This window comes from Rhinoraja longicauda, chromosome 4 (assembly GCF_053455715.1).
Source record: "Rhinoraja longicauda isolate Sanriku21f chromosome 4, sRhiLon1.1, whole genome shotgun sequence".
Taxonomy (NCBI): Eukaryota; Metazoa; Chordata; class Chondrichthyes; order Rajiformes; family Arhynchobatidae; genus Rhinoraja; species Rhinoraja longicauda.
In genome coordinates, this window is record NC_135956.1 from 25,485,281 (window position 1) to 25,510,074 (window position 24,794).

The 24,794-nt window shown below is 38.8% G+C and overlaps 1 protein-coding gene across 1 annotated transcript in view; it reads right to left on the minus strand.

Moving 5' to 3' along the window:
* Positions 1 to 2,269: 2,269 nt before the first annotated feature.
* Positions 2,270 to 24,794, minus strand: part of st18 (ST18 C2H2C-type zinc finger transcription factor) — a 156,932-nt gene continuing 134,407 nt past the window's right edge. The window contains exons 16-22 of the mRNA XM_078398541.1: positions 21,245 to 21,313; positions 19,066 to 19,149; positions 14,153 to 14,374; positions 12,655 to 12,746; positions 10,306 to 10,409; positions 8,778 to 8,921; positions 2,270 to 2,471 (exon numbers count right to left, since the gene is read on the minus strand). Of these exons, the coding sequence (XP_078254667.1) occupies positions 2,331 to 2,471; positions 8,778 to 8,921; positions 10,306 to 10,409; positions 12,655 to 12,746; positions 14,153 to 14,374; positions 19,066 to 19,149; positions 21,245 to 21,313 (856 nt within the window). The 3' untranslated portion in view covers positions 2,270 to 2,330. The remainder of the gene's footprint in view (positions 2,472 to 8,777; positions 8,922 to 10,305; positions 10,410 to 12,654; positions 12,747 to 14,152; positions 14,375 to 19,065; positions 19,150 to 21,244; positions 21,314 to 24,794) is intronic.

Below are 24,794 nucleotides of genomic sequence, written 5' to 3' on the forward strand. Positions count from 1 at the left end.
TAGGTACAAAAGATGTAAAGGAACATTTTATATTTATCATAAAGGTATGGCACACAGCTAAATGACTCAAGATGACACAGATATGGAATATATCAGGAATAAGGCAAGCATTTGGATTTCATTTGACAAACTTTACACCTGCTTTAAATAACTGTGTTTGTGGGGGGGACTGCAACTCCCACAGCATCAAGACACGTGTAATTATAACTTATTATCGCTGGCCGCAGAGCTGATAATATTTAATGAAAGTAGATTTAATATTATTTATTGCAAAGATATTGAATTGGTATTGCCATAGTAAACAATGGCACAAACTATTTCTGGAGCATTTTCAGAACTTTAATGCTGTGTTGTCACTCATGAATAATCCAAAAAGAATCCCATCAAAGTAATTAAAGTTCCACACTACTAAAAATATGGAATGACTTTGGTCAGAACTAGATCCAGCGGCTTATGTGATAACCCTTTAAGAGAAGCCCCAAGTGACATTCACATTGAATATAAAGTAATGCGGAACCAACTGTAGAAAGAACATGTGAAATGGTCATAATTGACAGTGCATGAAAAGAAATTCACAGGAGGAGCCCTTTGATTAATATATTTTAGAAAAAAAACATTCCACAGAACATATTCTAACTTGCGAAAACAAACGTCATACCTAGCACCACTAAATATTTTTAAATTGTCTTACAATCTGTGTTTCATCAACTGAAATAAATATGCAAAGTTAACAGGCAAGTATTTCCAATCATTTTTAACCATCAGCTTCAATCAGTAAACACAAATACATGTGCACACTTGGACCCATTCAAGCATATGCAAGCATAAGGACATATGCATGCATAGATGTGCATGTGATACGCATGGGTGCCCACACATACCTTTCACACACAAAGGCAGTTTGTAGCGAATTCATGATCTAATATAGTGTCCAAGAAATTGGAGATTTTACAGTTTTTTAAAAATCCATAAAAACATTTTCACAACAAGCAATTTTTGAGATTCCTCTCGTCCATAGCTTCTCTGTCACTGTACAGTGGTCCCTAATATGCAGCATGCATCCTTCATGGACTGTTGCAAGGATGAGCATGTTTTGTAAAACAGTTGTACCAAATCTATGTTGCCACAAGAGGACAGTGTTTTACATTACACTTTCCTTTTGCATGATTTTTATAATTGATTGCTCTGCAGGTCATAAAAAAATGCAATATAAAAAGTAAAGAATATATATATATATCTAGCTAAACACAATAATAAGAAAATAAATTTATCCAGAACACAAGTGACTGGAACAAAAAAAAACTTCTTTTTTTAAAATTCAGAAAAAAATTGTTTGTTATTTGCATTTGGAGCCCAAAAGTAAATGTAACATACTAAAAAATGTTTATTTTTCTTGTTTTATAATCCAGGTAAGCGGAATGATTTTATAAATTTCCCCCCGAAAACCATTACTCTAAATAAAGTTAAAATATGCAATTTTAACTTCATTATTGCAACAAAATATCTTAAATTAAAACAAATAAATAATAATTTATTACAAAAATAACCTAATCACTCACTTTTTACAACAAATTATATATTAAAAAAATGAAATTGGTGCAAAAGGAACATTTCTTAAGTAAGTGCAGTGTTTTCAATGCTGTCATGCCTTCCAATTTTTGTTTAAAAATTTAATGTCCTATTATGGGCCTACATAAACTAGATATGAAAACTATTAAAAATTATCACTACACAACATTCTTCTTTACTTATTGCACATGGTGCATGTGGTTGAAGATATTTAAAATAAGAAGCCCTAAAATTGTGCAATTGGACCTTAAGGTACATACACTTAACCTGTTTGCAATTCGTCCCTCTGCTGTTTTAGCAAGGGGGAGGGGGGTTTAAACCAGTTATCGAAATAAGTTATCATCTCTGCTGAGGTTGCAGAGAGGGCTATTTTAGGTGATCAAGTTATACTTCAAATGCCAACACTACATAATTCCAAGTCTACTTCTTTTTGTATGTAACATGACAGTTTGTACTTCCAAAATCAGTTTCTATGTTGATTGCTGCAACATCATCTCAGAGCTTTGACAAAATGGCAATGTTTTATGATGCTTCAATGAACGTTACTTAGTTTTTGTTTAGGATAACGTCAAAGTACAGTCATTTACAGTTATTATTTTGTCTTGCAAAGTGGCTGTTGTAAATGTGAAGTTTGCATTTTCTAAAACATGCCTCTATTACATGTGCGATCAACACTCGAAGCTGAAGTGTAATGCCTATAAGTTAAAAAAATGTCATTAGCATTTACAGAAGCAGCACCAGGACACTGGTACGGACAAGTTTTACACCTGGATACCCTTTACTGCTTGTTTTATGCTTTCGAGAAGGGCTTTGCTTTCAGGAGTGTAATTCCTCTCCAAGCTGCTGTACATCTCAGTCAGAGTGTTCACGTACAAATCAAAATTCTGTTCGCTGATGGGCTCCTGAGTGAAGAATTCATGTTTAACACGGTGAATGTACAGTACAGTTTAAGGACATCATGTTCAATGTAAAAAGTCAAGATTTTTTAACAACAGGTAAAAGTAACATTTGAGTGAGCATTTGATTATGGCTTTGGTTGAATGAGGATGTCTCACCTTACCCGGAATCATAGAAACTCTGAGCCTGAAAGATGACTACACTTTTGGCCAGAATGTTCAGGCTCCCACCTGACTTGTTCGTACTGTCTCTAATGATGACAGCTCAGCCATTGCACACTGCCTCACCAAACATGATCCAAGTGCCCTGAACGTCCAACAACTTTAAGCGCTCTCTCCCTCAGGAAATTCCTGTACCAAGATGATTTTTCTGGTGTTTGTGGAAGGTCCCATGCCTACACCTCGCCTGTTAACAACACCAGTCTTAATGGCACATCCCCCAAATTCCTATTGTACAACTTGCGGCAACTTTGAGATTTTCTTTAGTATTAAGGAATGTGGGAATAAAAGTATCTCTCTGTTGGTTCTACCAATGCAGAGCCATTTATAACCAAATAAATCTTAATACAAATACCACACCACTGATCTCAGTAACTTATTTTAACCATATCGAGTGTATCCTTTTTGTTGAGCTACGAACACAGTTTTGTTTCAACAAATATTTTCCTTTGCTGATGACATTAATCTCTTTGATTTTTCATTGGGGTTGAGAGTGGGTTTTTTTGCCTAAAGATATATATATATATATATATATATATATGTGTGTGTGTGTGTGTGTGTATAGATAAATAGATATGGATATATATATAACACATCAATGTTAGATCTGCAGGTTTGCAGTCCATGAAATCGTTACTGCACAATTACTCCTTCAGATCAACCATTTATGATTGCATTAACCTTGATAAGAGGTGGTGAGGAAGACCTTGGAGCACTGTCTTCACTTAATGTGAGAAAGTCGTTGTTACTCAGGGGTGTGCCATCGCAAGGAATGGCCTAGGGCAAGTATATGTACCCACCCTGCCATCAGTTCATTCAGAATTATCAGTGCACCAGCTGCATGTATCTCAGGTCCATCATCAGTCTGAAAATAATTTTTATAACCTCTTCTAGACTGAATAAATGTTGTATACATGTTGTAATTTCTTCAGCATCTATCACTTTTAGTTTACCTTACAGCTTGGAAACCGGCCCTTCAGCCACCGAGTCCACATTGATCATCAATCTCCCATTCTCACTAGTTCAAACTATCATTCACCCATCAACTGGTGTCCGTTTGCATACAGTGGCTTCTGGTTCAGCAATGATTATTTCAATATTCTCATCTTCATTCTTGAGTCCTTCCAACCATCTTTATTACCTGCTCTAATCTACATCAGCATTCCTTAATTTTTGGTCTTTAGATTTTAAACTGCAGAGATACAGGGTAGAAGCAGGCCCTCCGGCCCACCGAGTCCACACTGACCAGCGATCACCCCATACACTAGTTCTATCCTACACATTAGGGACAATTTACAACTTTACAAAGCCAACTAACCTACAAACATGCACGCCTGTGGAATGTGGGAGGAAACCTGAGCACCCGGAGAAAACCCACGCGTCACATGGAGAACGTACAAACTCCATACAGACAGCACCTGTGGTCAGGATCGAACCCGGGTCTCTGGTGCTGTGAGGCAGCAGCTCTACTGCTGTGCCACTGTGTCGCCCTTGTGGTCTCTTGAGGATCCCTCGTGGTTTACTTAACTGGTATAACAACATTTTCTATGAATATATGAGACAATGCCTTAGCCATCTCCTTCCTGGATGAAATATATACTTGAAAGTAAATATTTAGTGATTGATGAGTCTTCTGCACACAACACTGAACACTGAATTAGCCTAGAACATTTGTCCTTATGGGAATGTGAATCAGAACCAGTTTAATCCCTCACAGCAAAGGCTTTCTATAATGTGGGGAATAGCTGAAGGAGGAGGTGAGATAAAGTGGAGAAAAAAAACCTGATCCACTAAATCGACTGAAGACTCTTTGACAGCCAATTAAACCATGTCCCCTGCTTAGGTACTGTCTAATTTAGCAAATGGTTAGAAAAGCCCTGAAAGCCTTTGAATGTATTACACCTTCAAAAGAAATAGAAACATCCAAGGAGTATTTCATATATAAAAATGTAAAATTAATCACTTTATAAAAATCAAATAAAAATACTAATTCTAAAACATTTAAATCACACATAAATACATAATAACACTTAAATGGATTCAAAAGCAATTAGGCTTGTATACACTGGAATTTAGAAGGATGAGGGGGGATCTTATTGAGACATATAAGATAATTAGGGGATTCGACACATTAGAGGCAGGAAACATGTTCCCAATGTTGGGGGAGTCCAGAACAAGGGGCCACAGTTTAAGAATAAGGGGTAGGCCATTTAGAACGGAGATGAGGAAGAACTTTTTCAGTCAGAGAGTGGTGAAGGTGTGGAATTCTCTGCATCAGAAGGCAGTGGAGGCCAGTTCGTTGGATGCTTTCAAGAGAGAGCTGGATAGAGCTCTTAAGGATTGCGGAGTGAGGGGGTATGGGGAGAAGGCAGGAACGGGGTACTGATTGAGAGTGATCAGCCATGATCGCATTGAATGGCGGTGCTGGCTCGAAGGGCTGAATGGCCTACTCCTGCACCTATTGTCTATTGTAAAATAATTAAAAAATAATAACTGAAATTACCTAGTAGCTAACTTTGCCTCTGGGAGTTGTTCCTTTTCCATTGAATTGAATCTTAGAGCACTCCTGTTCAAAGCCAGGCCTTGAACTAAATGGTATTGTGGATTTCCCACCCTGTGAATTGTGAATTGCCTCAACCTCTCACTCCTGCACTGAATTCCATGGGAAGTATCAGAGTGTACTTGGAAAAGAACAATGAAGCAGAACAATTTGGATCTGTATCCTTTGGAGTTTAAATCCTGAAGGGGGCTCGACAGAATACATGTTGAGATGTTTTCACAAACAAGGGCAAAATAAGGGACCAGTCATTTAACACTGAAGTGCATAACAATTTATTTCTCAGAGAGCAGCAAACCTCTGGAATCCTCTGACCCCTGAGGGCAGGTGAAGCCAGACTATTAGATATATTTAAGGTGTAGGTGGATACATGTTTGATAGTTCGAGGGACTAAGGGTTATTGCAACTATTACAACAGGAGTTGAATGTAGCCTAGATCAGCAATGTTCTTATTGAATAGCAGAGGGGGTCAATAAACCATGGAGCTTGCTCCTGTACCTATTTTCTTGTCCTATGTTCTTGAGTGTCAGACTGCAATTTTGGGGTATCTACATTCACATTAAAATCCCAGCATTGACCACAGTTACTTTGGGAAATGTCAGCCTTTAAAAAAGATAAATGCCAATAGTTTCCGAGTAAAAAGCTGGATCATCTCCCTACGAAGTAATACTGCTAGGGGGTGTAAAATGCTGCCCGAGCCAGCTGCCTGCCCCTTTTCCGGGGTTACGTCCGTGCCCGGGTGGTGTTAGAGAGGGACTACGTGCTGTCCACGGGAACCCTGGGGGATTTCCGGGACCGCTGGGCACTGTGGGGGGGTTGAATGCATCCTTGACAAGGAGTGGAAGATAGTTGTATAATAGTTTATTGTTTGTCTTGTGTTATGGTGGTGGGTTCTGTTTTGGTTTTATTGTATTGTATATATTATTTTAATATTTGAATAAATATTTTTGATTAATAAAAAAAAGGGGGTGTAAAATGGTAGCTGATACACACCATTTGCGGTTAAAAGTTAAAATAAGCCTGGTGGTTCATGTGTCTTTAAGTAATTAAAAATGATGCATAGAATAATTAACATTGAACCCTACTTACATCCTCTTACACTTAATTATGTGGGAGTGCATGTAATGATGCAGTAAAATATTAATACACCAAAACCTGCCAAGTAGTGTCTGATTGTTTTATATAGTAATCATTAGTTAATTTAGTTATTTACTTTATTTTCAGTTGGTTAGTGAAACATCATGCATTTCCTATTGCAACTGTTTATCTGTTTTGAATTAGCTTAATTTGGGCAATATGATCATGTACTGATTTTTCATACAGTTGATTACAAGTCACAACACTTCTAATATCAGCCAAGTTTCTGACCTTAATTTTGTGGTTACAATAATTACAGACTTTGCAAAGTTCACCACCATTACATGTGAATCTGACCAAACTTTGTGAGCATTATCTAACAGAAAAATCCTAAAAAACTGCTTCAATGGCTCACTGTCTCTTCACAGGCTGCAAAGTTTTTCAACGCTCTCCAATGTAATCAAGGTAAATCATCAATTTGACTAAATTATTCTCCTTGAAAGTATTATTGTTTGTTTCATAGATTAATCTTTTAATAGCATACTGAATCACATTTACTACTTACACAATTCTCCAATCCTATAAAACTAATCTCAGACAAACATTTCAAAATGTAATGCCCTTTAAACGGTGCCTCTTGCATGCGGGATCAGTAGATTATTTCTGTACAATTTGCTAATTGGGGCTAATACTCTGCTGGACTATTCGTAAGGAAAAATTGTTACTGTTTGTTTGAACTTCACTCATGTGACAATAAAAGCACCATTGAAACATTGAGATATTTTCTTAAAAGAAAACTCTTCTCACGATATTTTAGCTTTTACACATTTGCACTTTTTGCGATCTTTATTTTGTACTTCCTAATTTTTTTAAGTTGAAAGTATTATTATTTGTTTGGTAGAGTGCACATAATCTTTTAATAGCATACGGCATCATCATTACTACTTACACAACTCTAAGACTAATGCAGATGAACATTTCAAAATGACCACTTTAATGTAAGTGACGTTCTATTAAAAGAAAAAAATTATCATGATATGTTGGCTTATATCAACATCGTTTGCACATAGTACAATCTTTATTTTGTGCTTTTTGTGGATCTTATAAAAACATATAAAATTCTTAATGGATTGGACAGGCTAGATGCACGAAAAATGTTCCTGATGTTGGGGGAGTCCAGAACCAGGGGTCACAGTTTAAGAATGAGGAGTAGGCCATTTAGGACTGAGATGAGGAAAAACTTCTTCACCCAGAGAGTTGTGAATCTGTGGAATTCTCTGCCACAGAAGGCAGTGGAGGCTAATTCACTGGATGTTTTCAAGAGAGAGTTAGATTTAGCTCTTAGGGCTAAAGGAATGAAGGGATATGGGGAAAAAGCAGGAACGGGGTACTGATTTTAGATGATCTGCCATGATCATATTGAATGACGGTGCTGGCTTGAAGGGCCGAATGGCCTAAACCTGTGCCTATTTTTCTATGTTTCTCTGCTTTCCAAACTTTAAATAAAGATGGCTAAAGCGCACAGCTTCTTTATGCCCCGTGAGTGTTATTCAATGTTACTGGCTGTTCAGCCAGATTGATGCCATTGCTGTCCTGTGATTCCAGGAACTAAAGTAAAAAAGGGAGAAGCCCAATCTATATATAGATCACTAAAAGTTAGCAGCTCATTCCTCACTTTGTTGCTGACCATGAAAAAATGTGAGAAATTAAAATTCAACAACCTTATCACAGACGAGGAAGTTTGCCACAAATTTTATGTCACATAATTCTGTTCTGCACAGACTTCAAAGTCAGTAAAATGTTCACTTGTTGAGCTTGCTGGGAGTTTGTGGAAACCCCTTCTTAACAGTAAATCTGTTGTGTCTTTGTGTCTTTGATGGTTAAATATCGTGGGGATGGTTTGGGGGGGTTTGTGGGGGGGTTTGTGGGGGGGATGGTGAAGTAAATATTTATATTCCTATTATTTTATTCAGAACACCGGATGAGACCAATGTGGCACTAACTTCCCAGTTGGACTATCATTATTCTCAGAATGCATACCACCAAAATGTGTCAATATTATTGCTTTGGAGGCTCAATAATTTGTGTCCCCAGAAATGGCTTGTCATTCCCATTTTCTGACAAAATGAAAATCCTGAATGTTATTTAAAAGCTCAAAAATAAAACAGCAGCAAGAAAATAATATTGTTGCTAATTCTAATTTTTCAGTACTGTACATTCCAATAGCAGTAAGTATAGGAGAGACTGATCATTTATTTTAGTTTCACTTGTGTACTTTAAAACATTTTTAGTGGGAAATGTGAATGGGAGGCATTATTCTAAAAAATCTGAAATGCCCCAAAGACATACAAAGTGTATCTGTTAGAAAATTGATTTAAGGGGTCAGAAATACTCACGTAGTCATAATAATTTTGCTGTTCAGAAATGTTTTAGTTTCAGTTACTTATTTGATAGCTTACCATTTGTGGGAGTTGGATGTCAACGAGGCTGTTAATAAGGGCCTGACTCAGACCAGCTAATTCCTTTAACAAACTCTCATTGTGCTGCTCAATTAGTTTATTCTCCTCCTCAATTGTTTTCAAATTGCTCTCCATGGAAGTAATCTAAAAATTTAGAAATAATTTTTCTTTAATTACATTATGGGCGCTTCACAACTTTCACAGAAATACAGCTTTGATTTATTATTGACAAAGTAGCACTAAGATGTTTGCGGTTCTTAATCTACAGAACTAGGACGTACACCAAGTTGAGTACGTTAATGTGAGTATCAAGTAAATTATAAAGCTGTATTATTTTGTCAACACTGTGAAAATGTTGGATGAATCCACTTTTAATGGATTAAAAGTACCATTAGCAAATTTGCAGATGATACAAAGCTGGGTGGTAGTGTGAACTGTGAGGAAGATGCTATGAGGTTGCAGGGTGACTTGGACAGGTTGTGTGAGTGGGCGGATGCATGGCAGATGTAGTTTAATGTGGATAAGTGTGAGGTTATCCACTTTGGTGGTAAGAATAGGAAGGCAGAGTATTATCTGAATGGTGTCAAGTTAGGAACAGGGGACGTACAACGAGATCTGGGTGTCCTAGTGCATCAGTCACTGAAAGGAAGCATGCAGGTACAGCAGGCAGTGAAGAAAGCCAATGGAATGTGGCCATCATAACAAGAGGAATTGAGTATAGGAGCAAAGAGGTCCTTCTGCAGTTGTACAGGGCCCTAGTGAGACCACACCTGGAGTACTGTGTGCAGTTTTGGTCTCCAAATTTGAGGAAGGATATTCTTGCTATTGAGGGCGTGCAGCGTAGGTTTACTAGGTTAATTCCCGGAATGGCAGGACTATCATATGTTGAAAGACTGGAGCAACTAGGCTTGTATACACTGGAATTTAGAAGGACGAGAGGAGATCTTATCGAAACGTATAAGATTATTAAGGGGTCGGACACGTTAGAGGCAGGAAACATGTTCCCAATGTTGGGTGATTCCAGAACAAGGGGCCACAGTTTAAGAATAAGGGGTAGGCCATTTAGAACTGAGATGAGGAAAAACTTTTTCAGTCAGAGAGTTGTGAATCTGTGGAATTCTCTGCCTCAGAAGGCAGTGGAGGCCAATTCTCTGAATGCATTCAAGAGAGAGCTGGAGAGAGCTCTTAAGGATAGCGGAGTCAGGGGGTATGGGGAGAAGGCAGGAACGGGGTACTGATTGAGAATGATCAGCCATGATCACATTGAATGGCGGTGCTGGCTCGAAGGGCCGAATGGCCTCCTCCTGCACCTATTGTCTATTGTCTAAAAAAATATTTGTAAAAATAAATAAAATTCAGCCGTTAAAATAAGGGAACTAATGTCGTAGCTTTGTGGGAGGAAGCTGAAAAAGGTGGTCAAGTACAGCACATCCACCTCTTCAGGTGAACTACTTCCATAGTTCCTGCAAAATGCAAACAAAAATGGTTTATTGTGTGATGTTCATCTCATGTACTGGCTGATGTTTACCTGTGTCTGAAGTTTTATCATATCGGCTTCCATTTTTAAATTTGATTCATTCAGCTCTTTAATCTCATCATCCAAATGATTGATTTCCTCGTTGTTTTCAGCTCCTACAGAAAATAAAGGCAGGATATTTATTGATGTGGCCAGTACCTCTAGATGGCGTACATATTCTACAGAAAATATTGTTTGGGAACTCATCTCTGGTCCGTCGCACTAAACATATTATACAGCAGCACCTCTTGTGCTTCTGAATACAGAAGGCATGACATATAATGTGTTCATATAAAGGACACAACTGCCCAAGGATGAAATGTTATTGATAGTCAACTTGTACATTTTATTTTAGGTACTGCAGCTTTTCTATGGACATGACTGAAATGTACACAATAATAAGAAGAACTCTTAATCTGGATGTGTTTCCCATTATGTGGAAGGAAAATTTGTGTGAATAAGCTACTCACATTTTGATTTAATGCTGAGCGCGCACGCACATACACACATACGCGAGTACACCTTGCGCACACGCACACATGCCAGCACATACACATTGCCACTTTCATTTCACTGCACATCGTGTATGTGTGTGTGACAAATAAATTTGACTTGACTTGACTTGACACACACACACACACACACAGTTTATGACTGCATCTTTTTATTTATGATGTTCAAAACCAATCAGGGAAAACTAGATGGGGTTATGGGCAGAGTGAATGGTGGGGCTCTGGGAAGTGTTGTGGAGCAGAGTGAATGGTAGGGCTCTGGGAAGTGTTGTGGAGCAGAGGGAACGAGGAGTGCAGGTGCATTGTTCCTTGAAAGTGGCATCACAGGTGGATAGGGTGTTCAAGATTTTTCTCAAGATAACAAAAAAAAAGAAAACTACAGGACCAAACAAAAGCTAAGCAGTGGCCCCCTGATCTGCCTTATCCTCTTTCTTCACTGAAATCTAAACCTATTTCCCTTCATTGCCGACTGCCAACCTTGAGTCTTTGATGAGACTCCTAATCCTAGTAAAGAAACACCCAAATCAGTGAGCATAAATTCCTAGCAATAGAATACATGACTCTTCTAATTGACTGCCTTTTGGCTGAGGTGGTCGGTGACAAGTGGAAAGCCTCAATATTATTTTTTGGATTTTGATTGCACTTCAAAAACTTCCCTCTTTCTGTTTTCTCAAACAGCTGCACGATGGTGCAGCGGTAGAGTTGCTGCTTTACAGTGAATGCAGCCCGTGTTCTAGCCCGACTATGGGTGCCGTCTGTACGGAATTTGTACGTTCTCCCCGTGACCTGTGTGGGTTTTCTCCGAGATCTTTGGTTTCCTCCCACACTCCAAAGATGTACAGGTATGTAGGTAAATTGTCTTGGTAAATGTAAAAAAATTGTCCCTATTGGGTATAGGATAGTGTTAATGTGCAGGGATCGCTGATCGGCAGGGAGCCGGTGGGTCCGATAGGGCTTGTTTACGCTCTGTATCTCTGTATCTCTTAACTAAGCTGTCTTAAGAACTCAGCTTGGTGAACAAAGTTTTAGTCACCATCCAGAATATCCTTCTTTGGCTCACATCAAATTGTTTTGTAATTATAATTCAGTGAATTTCTTTAGGTTCTGATTCGTTAGAGAGCTTTATAAATCAGTTGTTCCAATTATACATTCATCTTATTAATATCCAGTACCTTTTATAACATTTGGGGAGGTAAACAGCACACAGAATCAAGGATGGTACAAAGGCACAGCTGGTAGAGCGGCTGCCTCACAGCCTGAGACATCTGGGTTCAATCATGACCTGGGGTGTTGACTGTGTGGAGTTTGCACGTTCTTCCTGTGGGCACGTTCTGCCCACAGGAAGCACCATGTGGGTTTCCCTGGTGCTCCAGCTTCCTCCCACATCCCCAAAACATGCAAGTTGGCAGGTCAATTGGTCACTGTGAATTGTCTCACGTAAGTAGTGAGGGTGGAATCTAGGGCAGTTGATCGGAAAGTGGGAAGAATAAAGTGGGATGGTTAATAAAGGATGGTTATAATTAGGCGTTAGATGGTCAGCACAGACCAGATCAAAAAGGGCATGTTTTTTATCGATAGGACTTTATGACTCTAAAATGAATTGAAGCTAGGATTACAATTTATTTTCAGGGAACTATACAAGTACTGTACAATTCAAATAAGGAAAAGCTTTAAGGTTGTGGAAGAATCCACAGAAATATGTTATTGGAATAGGAATAGGGATCCAGATGAAGAGGTACTTGGTCTTACTACAGACAAAATTATTCTAAAGCCAGGGTAGAGGGAAATTAGAGATATGAAAAGGTACAGAACAAATGGATTGTTTTATGTCTTCTGATTGTGTTCTTACCGCTACTTGCCCTGAGCTTGATGGTCATCATTTCATCACCTGATAGTTTGCTTCTCTTCAGTGCTAGTGAAGCTCGGGGACAACCTGACAAACTGGGAGAATAAAAATACAATGAGAATGATCATATCCTATCCATGTTTGGGCTAAATGCAGATATTTGAAGAAGCTGGGCAAATGTGTGTTGAAGTACTGCGTACTCTGAGGCAGATACATAAATAACTATGAATCAAGCACTCATTTAAGTTAAGGGACACATGACTTTCATCAGAAGGAACCAATGATGCCAACCATAAATCAATTTAGAGTGATTTAAAACTACAAAGTACCATGGGGATAAATAAGTGACAATTGGTTGAGGCATTTATTTGACATTCCTCTCTCTCGTGCTTTAATGGAATACAATTACTCCTAAGAATGTAATAGGAAAACGATAAGGATTCATTTATTATTATCACCTGTAATTCTATTCTTTCATGTCGAAGGGTAAAAAAAGTAAGAAACAAGTATATTTCAGTTCATCTAAAATGGTCATGTCCACTTGCCAACTAATTTAAGCAAACAGGTTAAATAAGCATTAAAAAAATTAACAGTAGGATTTAGCATGAGAATACAATGCGTTCACATTATATTCTCACGTTAATCCTAATGTTAACTTTTTAAATGCTGGATTTAACCTGCTTGCAAGACATGGCCATTATTAGATGAACTTAAATATACTTTTTTCTTACCTTTTTATCATAATAATGGTGCTCCTTTACCTCTTGGCACCTCTCTCATCTTTCTTTGCCTTTAATCTGTACTTTAAACACATGTCTTAGATACTGTGCAAATAAAATCCTTTAGTTAAATATATTTAACATGGTAATTTGTGATAATATTACAAATAAAAAGCTATTCTTGGGGAATGAATGGAACTGGAATAAATTATTGTAGATTGAAATATATGGTTGGTGCAGGGAAAATTGAAAATTTAGACTGAAATATATGATGGGTGCCAGGAAAATCTTCTAAGTTGGAAAGTCCTCTCACCTTATACAGCTCAACAGCACTTCATATTTTGCTTGGGCAGCTTACAACCCAGGGGTATGAATATTAACGTCTCTTAACTTCAAGTAACCCTTGCTTTCCCTCTCTCTCCATACTTCCCCCATCCTAGTTCTCCGACCAGTCTGACTGTCCTCCTTATCACATTTTATCTTTGTATGCCTCGTTGTCATCTTCCCCAAGCTAACAACAATCTATTCTACATTTTCATTGAACCTCGTCCCCTTTGATCTCTTGTTTTCACACCTTACCCCACCTTGTCTCTGTGCCTCCCTCTCCCCTGATTCTCAGCCTGAAGAAGGGTCTCTACTCGAAATGTCACCCATTCCTTCCATGAGATGCTGCCTGTCCCACTGAGTTACTCCAGCATTTTGTGCCTCTCACCATTAATATGGTTATAATGTCAGAGAATTTTGTATCACAAGGGTAAGAAGAAGAATGACTCAATACCAACCTTCTGTGGGTGACAAAACTGCCATTGATGTGACCGGATCCATCACAGCCTGGTGTGGGGCAGGTTGTACCATCAGCTTTTCCTGACTTCCAAGGGAATTGGGGTCCATTCAACGAAGCCTCCTTTTGTCTTTTTGCAGCTAACGGGCACCCTGATGCACTCCGATGTGATGAATACTTGCCAGATATGTGACCTTGTCCATCACAACCTATCACTGGGCACCTTAGACAGACAAGAATACTGCATTGTAAACCACATTCTCAATGAACAGTTCCATCGTGTTGTCAGATCACGTGCAGAATCTAACTCTGTTAATTTATGTGCCCTATTCCTCTTTGTGATACACATAGTATAAATAACGTTGTATTAATTGTTAAGTTGCCATGGAACATTTTGTGTGTATTGCCAATAGGTGCAAGATAAATAATAACTCGCAATTGATTTTGGGACTGCCAAGAACATATGGCACATTCATTTCATTCATTGCCAAATCTGTCTCAAACGCAGCCAGACATGCCGTGCCAGTCTCTCAAAGCCAAGACTGTCTTCTATTTCACAATCGTACAGGAGTATAAGGCCACCAAGGCCTCCTGTATTCGTAGATATCTTTGTTTCTCAACACTCCCTAGGGCTTGTACACGTTTGTTGAAACTTACAGAAATAAATGTGCACAAGGTCTTTCCTCTTTTCGCCTCTGCTCACTGCATCATAATGGAGCAAGGCACTCAAATAAATTAAAGATCATGGATTACAACTGCGGATGAAGGGTTAAAGTTGAGAGACTGCTGATGGAGTGGGTGAGAGTATGGAGGATTCAGAGTTTCAATTAATGGGTACCTGGAAGATCAGTTGAACCATTGGGAATGTGGGTGGGTTCAACTGGTGGTCCTGGTTGTAATCAGGCCATAGTTTGGTAATGGGGTTCAAAAGAGGCATGCAGTAATAAAGGGAGGGGACTAAGGGGTAAGAAGAAAATCTGCCCTAATTTAAAAATAATCTACGCTCAAGACTGCATTCCATTTACCAGGACGAGGGGAGAACCCCATTAAGTTGCACTAACACATTCTGTCTTGTGAAGTCCGATCGTTCTATTGCAGGTCTACACCGATCATTTTACCTCACTCTTTTTATCCCTGATGCTCACATCTATTGTGGTAATGCTTAATAGTGACTATCACACTATTTTCGTTCAGCTCAATTAACGTTCTTTCCAACGTAGTCATTGAAACATGGCCCTTGCTTTCATTATACTTTTTTGTGTATTTGATTGTGTAGCCTTCAGACTGAAGAAGGGTCCAGACTTGACACATCACCTACCCAAGTTCTCCAAGTCTGACCCACTGAGTTACTCCAGCACTTTGCATCTGTTTTGTAAACCAGCATCTGCTGGCAGCCCTCCATCTCCAAACTCTTATACTCTTCCATTTATCACTTCTCTTTTGAAAATGAACCCCAAATACATGATTTTGTCTCATCTTTCATACCTGGCAGCTAATCTTGATTCAGAATTTTGCTGTTAGACAAAGGTACAATTCTTCAATTAAAGAAACCCATATAAAATGATAATTGTGGATATTTAGTATTTTGGTATTAAATATAAATTATAAATATTTCAAATCCAATTTTGAGAACTTTAATATGACTCAAACATAGGCTGCATCATATTATATTTTATTTACTCAAGGTAGGCATTATGGGCAACAGGAGTCGCAGACTCGAGAAGACATAAGTCCTTTGATCCAATTTTCCAAGTTGACAATCAAGTTCCCATCTACACTAATCCATTTGGTTGATTACTTGTAAGTCGGTGTGTCTGTGTGTGTGTGTGTGTGTGTGTGTGTGTGTGAGTGTGTTGGCATCCAGCCATCTGCGAGAGATGGTGCAGCTTTGACGTTGTCTTGCTTGAAGAGGGGAATGTTTCACTTGTGGTTGTATTTCCTGCTATGGCTGACTTAGGCTTATCCTTGACAGACAGACCCTCCCACAGCTACCACAGGCGAAATAGTCTCTGACCGTTGGATTGGGGAGTGTGTTGCTGTTGCCATTGAATGTTTGTGCCTGGCCTCCAGGGTCTTGAACCACACACTGTTGTGGTGCTTCATACCTGCCTGGAGGTCCTGTCTCCCCCACCCCTGGTATCAGCCGCAGCTTCCCAGTTGTCAGTGCCAATGTTAAAATTTGTCATGTCTCTTATAATCGTATCCTTGTAGTGAGGCTATGATTATCCTCTTGGCCTCTGTGTGTGATGAAACTGATTTTAGGTCCAATTTGCAAAATTTCCACAGTTCCTATGGGGTATAACCTTGTGGACTGGTCTGCCATATGGAACCTTGTCAGGCACCTTACTGAAATCCATATAGACATCGACACCCACGCTGCCTGAATCTATACAAGTTATTGCCTCTGGAAAACGCTACTTTGTTCAGACAGGTTCTCTCATACCAAAGCTATGTTTACAATCTTTGATTAATCCCTGTCAATCCAAGTGTAGATTAACCCTGTTGGTCAGATTATTTTCCCAATATCTTTCCTGCAACTGACATGAGATGGAGGCGTGTTATTACATGACTTATCCCTGCTGTCTTTCATGAATCAATATATCACAATAGCTATCCTCCAGCCATTTGGGACCTTACCTAAGAACTGCAAAGATTTAAAAATCTCTATCAGTGCCTCCCTTCTCTTTCTTCCTTTAATGACCCTTCAGGCCCGAGGGACTTTTTCCATCTTCAAACTTGCTCAGACATCTAAAACCTCTTTTTTTTTTAAATGGTAACTTGTTCCAGTTTTTCATCTTCCCCCTTTCATGAATTCACCATCTGCAATGTCATTCTCTTTATTAAATACAGATCTCACCCACATTCTCTCTACACATAATATTTATTTAGTCCATTATGAGTCCTACTCTTTAAGCAGCCAATATAATCAAAGACTTGTTCCACTTCATTACACTCTTGACTTTAATAAAAAATACATTGACATTTTTCTTAATCATATCTGCCAGTGATATTTTGTGCTCCCTCTTTGCCGTCCTAATTTATTTATATATACACTCCTCTACACTTTCTATACTCCTGAAGGGCTTCCTTTGCTGTTAGGTTCTCTATGCCTACCATATGTTCATTTTTATCTTTATCCAACATTCAATATTCTTTGACATCCAAAATTCCTTGAACTTGAGCTTACCCTTCACTCTTACAGGCATATGTTGCCACTGAACTCTCGCTATTTCACTTTTGAATGACTCCAATTTGTTGGATGTAGACCTACCTGCAAATAACTGACCCTAGTCTATGTTTCCCATGATTTGCTTTATGATACTGAAATTAATTCCCCCCCCCCAATTCAGGACCTTAATTTTTTTTCCTTTTTCAATAACGACTTTTTAAACTTAGAATTATGGTTAAAATCTGACATTCTATCCACTAACCCCAGTAATATTCCCAAAAAAGTAGTTCCACTAGTTTCATAGAAAGCATACTGTTGGGTTGCTTCACAGCTTGGTTTGCGAACAGCTCTGCCCAAGGCCGCAAGAAATTGCACCAAGTTGTAGATGTAGCCCAGTCCATCACACAGATCAGACCTCTCACTATTGACTTCATCTACATTTCATGTTGCCTCAGAAAAGCAGCCGACATAATCAAAAACTTATCCCACCTCAGTCATTCCTTCTTCTCCCTGCTCCCATCCAGCAGAAGGTACAGAAGCTTGAAAGCGTGCACTGTTCACAATGAACAGTGCTCAACTTCACTGCTCAACAGTGATCATCGTTAACTTTCCCTCAGTGCTCCAGCTACCTCCCATATCTCAAAGATCTGTTCTTTGTTAGATTAAGTGGTTGCTGCAAGTTAACTCTAATGCAAGTGGGTGGTAGGAGAATCAATGGTTGTTAAAAGGCATGTGCAAGAGGGAAGTAAGTCCAGGAATGGGATAGACTGCTTGCTCTGGCAGCCAACATAGGCTTAATCATAAGATTATAAGAGATAGGAGTAGAGTTAGGGCGGCACAGTGGTGCAGAGGTAGAGTTGCTGCCTTACAGCACTTGTAGCACCGGAGACCCGGGTTCGATCCCAACTACGGATGTTGTCTGTACAGACTTTGTGCATTCTCCCCGTGACCACATGGGTTTTCTCTGAGATCTTGGGTTTCCTCCCATACTCCAAAGACGTCCAGGTATGTAGGTAAATTGGTTTGGTACAAGTGTAAATTGTCCCTAGTGCATGTAGGACAGTGTTACTGTGTGGGGATCACTGGTTGGTGCGAACTTGGTGGGCACTGTATCTCTAAACTAAACTAAGTCTACTCCATAATTCAATCATGGCTGATCTATCTCTCCCTACTAACCCCATTCTCCTGTCTTCTCCCCATAACCTCTGATATCCTTAGAGCCATGGGCTCAATGACCTCCCATCTTGTAGGGAAATATGAAATTTGATACCAACTAACGCAAATGCAAAAGCATCTATCAAATTAATGTGAATAAAGCTGATCATTGACGTGAAAACAAATGGGTTCCTGAGGTTTAAATGTCCCTATGGGGCATCTTGGTCGGCAATGGGGCATCTTAGGGGCAAGGGCAAATTAGGTTGAAGGACCTGTTTCCATGCTATGGCACTGTCAAATTTATGTTATTATATCCAAAAACATTGATAAAGATTGTTAAGCTGATATATCACCTTTTGATTAATTTCCAGAAGTAAATCTATTTATTAATTGCCTACATATATGGGTCAAACGCAGGCAGGTGGGACTAGTGTAGATGGGCTTGTGGGCAAGTTGGGCCAAAGGGCCTATTTCCATGCTGTAAGACTCTATGACTCTGATAAATGAGATCTATGTTTCATACATAAATATCAAGCTCATTAACAAAGTGGAAGAATATTTAAATAATGGTGCATCGCTCTTCATCTTACCTCACTAACTCTGAGTCTTCTTTGTCATCTTTACTGGGGGTTAGCTTAATTCCACCTTTTTTTGCTCGTGGGCATCCAGAAAGGCTGGAAGGTAAAAGTGATTGTGTACTCATATATCAAGTAACAGGTATTTGAATTACTACCCTTATTACCATCAGTTTGTAACTGAACTCACCTTCTGTGTGAAGCATAGTTTCCAGTCACATGACCAGAGCCATCACAACCAGGCGTTGGACATCTAACATAATGAAATAAAAATATGTTCAGAAAAGCTGTATTGTGCAATAAAGTTGACCTGATTTTGTGTGTACTTGTTGTTTATCATGCAACAGTGAAGAATTTTCCAGCGGATTGCTAAAAGCATACAACATTGTTTACAGTTTTGAGCAAATCATACCATTAAAATCACATGGATTCTCCCTTAACAAAGAGCAGCCAAATTAGAAATCAGCAAATTGGTGTAAATTGTGCATATTTTAGTTTCTGGTGGTCTTGAAGAAACCTACTGCATAGTTTAGTTTAGAAGTTTAGAAATTCAGCATGGAAACGGGCCCTTCAGCCCACCAAACCCACGGCAACCATCGATCACCCATTCACAATAGTTCTATGTTATTCCACTTTCTCATCCACTCACTACGCACTGGGTTCAATTTACAAATGCCAATTAACCTACAAACTCTTATGTCTTTGGGATGTGGGTGGAAACCAAAGCACTCGGACGAAACCTACACGGTCACAGGGGAAACGTGCAAACTCCACATATACAGCACCTGAGGTCAGGATCAAACCTGAGTTAGACACAAAATGCTGGAGTAACTCAAGCGGGTCAGGCAGCATCTCTGGAGAAAAGGAATAGGTGACGTTTCGGGTCGAGACTTTTCTTCAGATTGAAGGGAGAGGGAAATTAGGAAACCTGAGTCTCTGGTGCTTTGAGGCAGCAGCTCTACCAGCTATGTTACTGTGTACTTCTGTTACATTTTTGCATTTGTCATCTTGATGCCAAACTATAGAGTAGGCACCCTTGCTAAATTGCCCTGGAATCTCTGGGAATTAAAGGATAATCTCTGGATAGTACTGCAAACGATTTGGGAAAAAGTACCTGAGGATATATTTGTTTGCTTCACTTCATTAAATCATTTTAGGAATGGCAATACGAAAGATTAAAAAAATAACGCTATTGCCTAATTCTGCTCTTATCACTTATGAATTTATAATCTGAAAGTTAGATTTTGCTGGTAATTGTTAACTAAATTCTATCCTTGTTGTAATATAGAGTTTATATTCCTCTTGAACAAGAATCCATTCATGTCTAAACAATAGCACACAATGAAAAGATTTGAACACAATCACTCAGCGCAATAGAGTCTGGTGATTGTAGGCTTTATTCATATTTGATCTATTTGCCTTATGAGTTACAATAGGCTGAAAGTTGATTTATCACAAGCTGAAGCAACAGAGCAAGCAGCATCTGTAGTGAGAACATATTTCTGGTGACAGGTCATCAACTAAAACATTAATCCCACAATTCGCCTTTTACAGATGTTGTCTGACTTGATGGATAACTGGCTAATGTTCATCCAGTTTGTCCTCTTTCAGTGTGATGACTCAATTGATCAATTAATGTTTGCTTTGGACCATAACTCCCCCAAAAACCTGGACAAGGTTACAAATATAACGCAAAGAAATGTAGACAACCTTGCTCCTGCTAGTTATTAATATATTAATAATATTAATATAGCATGTGTTTTTACACTACTGATGTGTACAACAAAATGCACCCTTATCAGAACAGTACTTTTTGGTGCACTTCAAAATCCATGATTCTCCATAATGCAGACTTTCAGGTAAATTGACCACAAAGGTTCAGAAAGCGAACCTAATCCAGTTCTTTCTCTGGATCCAAACCCAAACACAAACACAACACACACACACAACACTCACTGGTAACTAGGTGCCAACTTGGCCAATATCCACCCTCCAGAGAAGATACACAAAACAAAACAAACGCTTCCTGCCCCTCCTGAGACTAATTGATTAAACTACTGAAGAAGCCTAGAGCAGATTCATTTTCAAAACACTCTTGGTTAAGAAAGAGTGAAGAATGCTGCAATCCACTCATTCAAGCTGCCATCGAAAATAACTATGGAAAGATATCAGGAAGATATATAAATGAGCATACTTCAATTCCTGGGAGCTTGCAGCCATTAGACTCTTGAGGCTTTTATCAGCCAAAGGACAGCCAGATACGCTGCAAATAAAAAACAAATATTTATTTCCCTTACCTTTTTAATAATGTTAATGCTTTCTAAACTAAAATATATATGATGGAGAAACACAATACCTTTACCTGTCAACAGTGAATTGTGCTTTCAGATTCAGACTATCCAATCAGATAACTGGATATTAGGTTTTCCATATTTCTCTGATTATGTAAACTTCTAAAAGTCCACTTGAAAAAATAAAATTGAACAAACTGGCTGGGTCAGATTAAGTTGCTGGAGTTCCAGTTTGGTTTGTTGTCATGTGTTCCGAGCTACAGTGAAAAACTTTTGTTTTCCATGCTAACCAGTCAGCAGAAAGACAATACATGACTACAATCAATCCATTTACACTGTATAGATACATGATAAGGGAATAACGTTTAGTGCAAGGTTTTGACTGATAATTATTAGTTTGCAAAGATTTGAAATATTGACTTCGTGATGAGCAGGTGAATGAGTGGTCCAGTGTACATCCTCCTGATGCTATTATGTACTTTGTAGAAATATATCATGAGAATATACAGCATTGTTTAACCTCCTTGCATAATTAATATACTCAAGTTTAAATTTAAATTTTAATAGAAGCTAACATTGAAAATTTAAGATAAAATTAAAGGTGCTGTTTTGAAATTTCTGATTGCCAGTGTGTAGTTTTTTACTGTGGGGATAAGTATATTTACAGTTTGAAATGTATTGGAAGTTAAATCAGTTAGAGTATTGAGTATAGAAGTTGGGAGGCCATGTTGCAGTTGTATAAGACGTTGGTGAGACCGCATTTAGAATATTGTGTTCAGTTCTGGGCACCATGTTATAGGATAGATATTGCCAAGCTTGAAAGGGTTCAGAAACGATTTACGAGGATTTTTCCAGGACTAGAGGGTGTGAGCTATAGGGAGAGGTTGAGTAGGCTGTGTCTCTATTCCATGGAGCGCAGGAGGATGAGGGGAGATCTTATAGAGGTATACAAAATCATGAAATAGATTGGATAGATGCAATCAGGAATAGATTGGGTAGATGAATCAAGGGTATCCTCGATTTCCCTACTTATGCCCAGAGTAGGGGAATCGAGGACCAGAGGACATAGGTTTAAGGTGAAGGGGAAAGGATTTAATAGGAACCCGAGGGGTAACTTTTTCACACAAAGGGTGGTGGGTGTATGGAACAAGCTGCCAGAGGAGGTAGTTGAGGCTGGGACTATCCCTTCGTTTAAGAAACAGTTAGACAGGTACATGGATAGGACATGTTTGGAGGGATGTGGATCAAGCGCAGGCAGGTGAGATTAGTGTAGCTGGGACATTGTTGGCCGGTGTAGGCCAGTTGGACTGAACGGCCTGTTTCCACACTATATCAATCTATGACTCTATGACTCTAAATAGTTCCAGTTTCACCAGAACGATCACTCCAGTTTGCCCATTTCATGTAAATTCCCCCATTATCATGAGCAGAATGGCCAAGTACATTTGTAATAGAATCATATAGTGCACATTCCGAAGAATGCAGCTCTTCGTCTACTTTGACTACTATTATATCAGTCTATCAAAGTTTACTGTTATTATAATGGTCTACATATCTACTCCCGCCCACTACAGTCTGAAGAAGGCTTCTGACCCGAAATATCACCTTTCCATTTCCTCTATTGACTATGCCTGACCTGCTGAATTACTCTAGCACTCAAGATTCAAGTATCTGCAGTCTCTTGTGTCTTCTTTGTTTGTTACACGATTTCAGTGGGAAGATTACCTCGAGAACCCTCGATTTCTTCACACTTATGCACAGTTTTGGTAGAAGTCACTCGGTGGTGATGCTCTTACCTCTCAGTCATCATCATCAGATTTTGGAGACAGGTTTGTCCTCAGTAACTTGTGTTACACTTACATGGATTTTTGCAGCAGGGAATTCTGCTCAATTTTTAAAGCCCACTAACTTCTATATTAAGTATGCATATTTGCTAAAACCCCAAGATTATGCCCTTGTTCTTTGCTGATACTCACAGTGCTATAAAGTTCAGAAACTGGCCCTTTGGCCCACCATGTCCATGCTGACCTTTCTGACCATCTACATTAATCCCATTCACTGTCATCTTTTACATCTAGCCTATTTATTTGTCTGTCTAAAGGCCTCTTCAGCATTGGAGGTATCAATACATTCTCTATTTTTTTTGGTAAACACTGACATAATATTTTTAACTGTCTGTAAAACTATTTGAAATAATATTATGGTCTATATAAAATCATAAGTTTGCATAAACAAAAACATGCAAATGTATGCTAGTTTGAATTGGTCCTTTATATACTATGAGTGCCACATAACTGATTTTTAAAATTAATATCAAACTATTGATTGGTATTGGTGTTAGTTACAGTAACAGCCTGAGACGGTTTTTTAATGTTTGGTGGTGGGATGGAAAAAACGCGTGTTACTTGTGCTTGAATGGTAAATTTCCAAAGAAAAACTTAGTCACAAGTCATAGATGTTTCTCCTTTTAAAATCACAAATCATTGTAGTGTGCCCTGTTAGATAAGCACAGCAGGCACCATGGCCGTTTTGAGAACAAATACACAACTTACAAGAGAGCGGCATTTAATTTAGCCTCAAACTGCAGGCCAATTTTCTGTTTTTAAAAGATACAGTTTCTGGCAGATTGCATAGCACAGAAATCACGCTTATTTTGTACAAATTATTTTTACAATTTGTTACAGGCCACAGATGCTGAGTGAAAGCAGAAGAAGACTGCAGCAGAAGACAAAGTGTTATTAACAAGATTGAAGTTACATTACTTTTGTAATTTGCACTTTGTCCATCAGTACCACAGCTTTCGTACACACATTTTGCAGCTGCACTCGCCAATAAATGCGAGAGTGCTCACTTTCATAAAAGAAAAGCAAAAATCTGCAGTAACACTATAAATGTGCTGTGTGGTACAACCGACCTTATGGGCACTTACAAGAGATTAAGATTTGAGACTGCAATTATAGGGTTATTATTACATCCTCACAGGCATGAACCATTATGTAATGATACAATACAATTCAGGGAGGCACAGTGGTAGAGATGCTGCCTTACAGCACCAGAGACCCAGGTTCAATCCTGACCACGGTGTTGTCTGTACAAAGTTTATCCATTCTCCCTATGACTGCATGGGTTTTCTCCAGGTGCTCCTATTTCCTTCCACATTCCAGGGTATCTTTAATTGCAGGTTTGTGGGTTAATACGCTTCTGTGAATTGCCCCTCGTGTGTAAGATGCAAAACTGGGATAACATTGAACCAATGTATGGGTGATCATTGGTCGGCATGGACTCGGTAAGCCTAAGGGCCTGTTTCCATGCTGCGTAACTAAACTAAATTGCATCCTGCTTGTGCCAAACCTAACTCATTCACATAGCTGGGAATATTACAGTGCAAAGTAGACATTTCCTTCACTGTACAGTATAATCAAAATACAGGACAACAAAAATCAACACAATAAT